The following is a 3,762-nucleotide window of genomic DNA, read 5'->3' as shown; positions in this document are numbered from 1 at the left end:
GAAATTTAGATAAACCAAGTCAATTAAAAAACACAAAAGAATAGCAAGATCACGCCAAAAAAAGTTGATAGGAGAAAGAAGGAATAATACCATCGCAAGATTAGAACTTTTCATCAAACGATCGTTTCTATCGGAAACCCTAAAACCCTAAAGAAGACAACTAAGATATCAATAATTCAAATTCAAATACAATAATACGGATGTATATCGCACCTCAAGAACTGTAAAATCGAGATGATCCGCAACAAATGTTCAATCAATCTGCACATTGAACACACAAAAACCTAATTTTGATTGAAGCGATAATAAATCGGTATAAAATTGTCGAAATCGGATTTAATACATGCCTGGATATACATCCTTATATAAAACGAATTAAATTCATCCTTGAATATACGATTGTAGATCAACGATGGCTGAAAGAAATAATTCGTATAAGACATAAATCTGATTATAAAATTGACGCACTTTCTGATTTGTTTAAAACGTAAATGGCTTTGGTATTTAGGTATATGATGATTATATGAAGATTTAGAAACTGAAAAGCAGTTAGAGACATTCAAGCGACAAACATGTTTGAGGGTTTACTGATATTGTGTTTTGGGAAGAGGTTAATTAGCGGTTTTTGAGATGGTAAGGGTAATCTAGTAAAATTCTCTTAACCTTTGTGTGAAAGAGACAAATCTAAACTAAGGTAAATAGGAACCATTAGATCTCCATGTTAAGAATCCATCCTAAGGCTGCTGTTGTTTTTTGATTGGATTGTTTTTGTCATCTTAATTAATTAGGACCGTGCTTTAATATATAGAGGAGATAGAGGAGATTGTTACAAGTTAAATGACCCTTCCAATCTTAAAATGTTTACTCGTAGACAATAAAATCAGTGTACAATATGAATGAGTATGTTTACTTAGAATTATGACTAAAGCAAAACAATTAGAAAAGAATAATGTAACCCATTTATTTCCTGATTCATAATTATGCATAAATGAATTAATTTATATGATGTGAATCTACACCAATTAATTTAACATCGCATCATGTGATGTGGTGGTGATAGCATGTGTTCTTCACTACGTTTTCCATCCTTAACGATGAACACTGTATCCATCCCCCATGTAAGGTGACGTTCCAGATGACAATGCATAAACCAAACTCCTGTTTCAATACCATAACACAAACATATGCATATTATCATCATTATCATTATCATTATGATTGTGACTATGATTACGATATACTAATACTAATAAATAAATGGAATATAATAATTGTATGTATTGCAGTGTACCAGGATTAGAAGCCCTAAACCGAATAGTAGCCCATCCATTTATCGGAACAAGAACAGTGTTTCTAAATGGTGGGTCCACTAAGTTATAGTTCAACGGGTCCTTTTTCGGATCAAAGTTACCAAATCCCCATCCAACGACGTAAAAGTTGAATCCATGTAAATGCATAGGATGATCAAGCCCTGCAACCAAGTTTGTCCCTTGAAAAACCAATTCTACGTTCGAATTATAATCTATCACCTTCACTTGTGTGGCTTGTTTAGGCGTTTGTAGAAACAATGGTAAATCCCTATCCGTAAAGTTGAAATACAATGGAGGAACATTAGGAAATCGTGTGTTAAACACACCACTGATATGATAATAGTACGCTCCGAGTATATCAATTGATGGTGATTGAAAGCTAATATTATTCATACTAGCCGAAAGCCGAGTACCATTTGGCCCAAAACACTTACTGTTCTCACATGGGAATGTGTTTATAGAAATTGTGGAAAATATTTGTGTCTTATCCTCGTTTAACGGATAAAAGGTCGGGTCCAAGCTCCTAAGGCTTCCTAAAAAGTCAAACGCCGCATTGGTGTCGTTGTAATGGGGTAGAAAAGGGAATAGTGGTGCGGTGTTAACTGAAACAGAATCATTGTAATATTGTACGATTCCCGTGGTGGTTGTGTTATCAAAAGAAACAATGCTGTTGGTGCGAGAATATGCTCTAGCCGCCATGTAGTAACTACCTTTTGGTGGAACTTGGTTTGCTTCAAATATGCAATCAAGTGTTTGGCCGGGTGAGATTACTACATAGTCTTTGGTTAGTGGTTTGGTGTAGCTACCGTCGGCTCCTACGGCGGTTAGTGAGTGGTTTGCAATGGCGAAAAAAAGGACTTCGTTCAATGCTGCATTTACCATACGTAGCATGTATCTTTTTCCGGATACTACCGTTAACTTGAAGGTATCTGCAAGTGTTTAACAAATGTTAAAAAGTCAAGTTTTATGTGCATAATCACTTTTTGATGATGTGAAATTACTTGAACTAACCTTGGCTCGAACACGGATACAAATCGCCTGGTTGACCATTGATGGTGTAAGCATCAGAGTCTCTAGGTGGGCCACCAGATGCTACAAATTCTTCAAGCACTTGCACAATATCTTGCTTCCACCATTCACCTTCAAAGAAAACAATTACAGGTGAGAGTTTGAGTGGGCTAGAAGGTGTCCAAACGGGTCGGGTTAACCCATAAATACTTTTATTTTTGCAACTTTGCCCTTATAAAGAAAGTACTGTGTTAAAAATTATCACAACTGTATAAACTTTGAACAAATACACAATTGTTTGTATTAAAAATTTTAATATGTACCAAGTATTATAGGTACTTCTTGATGGGGCTTGGGGAAGGGGTAAGGAGTGCCCGGCTCATGGTGCACGACGATAGCACCATGGACTGTGGCTCGAGACCAATCACTATGAGCGTGCCACCAAATAGTCCCGATCTCCATTGAGAATATGATCTTGTAGTCAAATGAATCACCCGGTTGAATTGGACATTGGGTGATATATGCGGGACCATCTGACCATGGGTTCCTAGGTTGCTTTACTCCATGCCTGCGGTTTACATTAGTCAATAAAATAATCTTATTTAAATAAATGTAGATATTTAAATAATGAATATTTAAGGGGTTGCAGTGCATAAAAGTGTTTATAATTCAATAACTAACATCTTAGAGTTAATATATAACCAATATATACAACACTTTTTATGCAAGCTAACAACGTCCACCAAGGATTGTAGTTAGATGAAAACTAACAAAACTGTTATTACCAATGAATAGTAATGTTGTATCTTCCATTGTTATGAACCTTGACATAAATTACTTCTCCTCTGTAAACATTCAACGTTGGCCCCGGAAATTGCCCATTCACAGTTAAAATGTTTTTCGTTTTACAAAGGCGAGTGTAAGATGCTTCCTTCACCTACACAATCAAATATATGATCGATCAATCAGTTCAAGATAACGTTGTACGTTACACATAACACTTATTAACAAACAAGCAATTCTTTTTTGTAAGAAAATTACTTACGAAAAAATCATGGTGTCGAAGCAGTGCTTCATAATGAACAATTTTTGCTATCGCCAAAAAGAATGTTAACAAGGTTCTTTTGCTTGAAAGCATTTTAAGAGATGAGAGGATGTAACACAATGCGATAGATTCATGTGAATTTATATTAATATATTTGGTGAATCTGAAAATGTGAAGTTATATAAATATTTGGTAAATCTGAAATGATGTAAATTCAGCAAGAGTAATGCATGTGTATACGAGGATATAATGTAGTTATGCTTTCTTTGCTTTTTTTCTTTTACTTCTTATAGTCAACTTACTAAGCTGTCAAAAACTTAATTTAATAATGGTAAAAAGATATGCAAACCTAAATTCAATAAAGATAGACGTACATATACATGCATTTAATCACCTGAA

The 3,762-nt window shown here is 34.7% G+C and overlaps 1 protein-coding gene across 1 annotated transcript; it reads right to left on the bottom strand.

Moving 5' to 3' along the window:
* Positions 1 to 1,027: 1,027 nt before the first annotated feature.
* On the bottom strand, positions 1,028 to 3,456 carry LOC139857838 (laccase-15-like). The gene is made up of 6 exons (XM_071846675.1): positions 3,364 to 3,456; positions 3,104 to 3,255; positions 2,642 to 2,886; positions 2,322 to 2,450; positions 1,292 to 2,239; positions 1,028 to 1,158 (listed from the first exon to the last, which is right to left on the bottom strand). The coding sequence occupies exons 1-6, from the start codon at positions 3,454 to 3,456 to the stop codon at positions 1,028 to 1,030; spliced, it is 1,698 nt and encodes a 565-aa protein (XP_071702776.1).
* Positions 3,457 to 3,762: the final 306 nt, after the last annotated feature.

Source organism: Rutidosis leptorrhynchoides, chromosome 7, assembly GCF_046630445.1.
Source record: "Rutidosis leptorrhynchoides isolate AG116_Rl617_1_P2 chromosome 7, CSIRO_AGI_Rlap_v1, whole genome shotgun sequence".
Taxonomy (NCBI): domain Eukaryota; kingdom Viridiplantae; phylum Streptophyta; class Magnoliopsida; order Asterales; family Asteraceae; genus Rutidosis; species Rutidosis leptorrhynchoides.
This window is presented reverse-complemented; position numbering and strand designations above follow the sequence as displayed.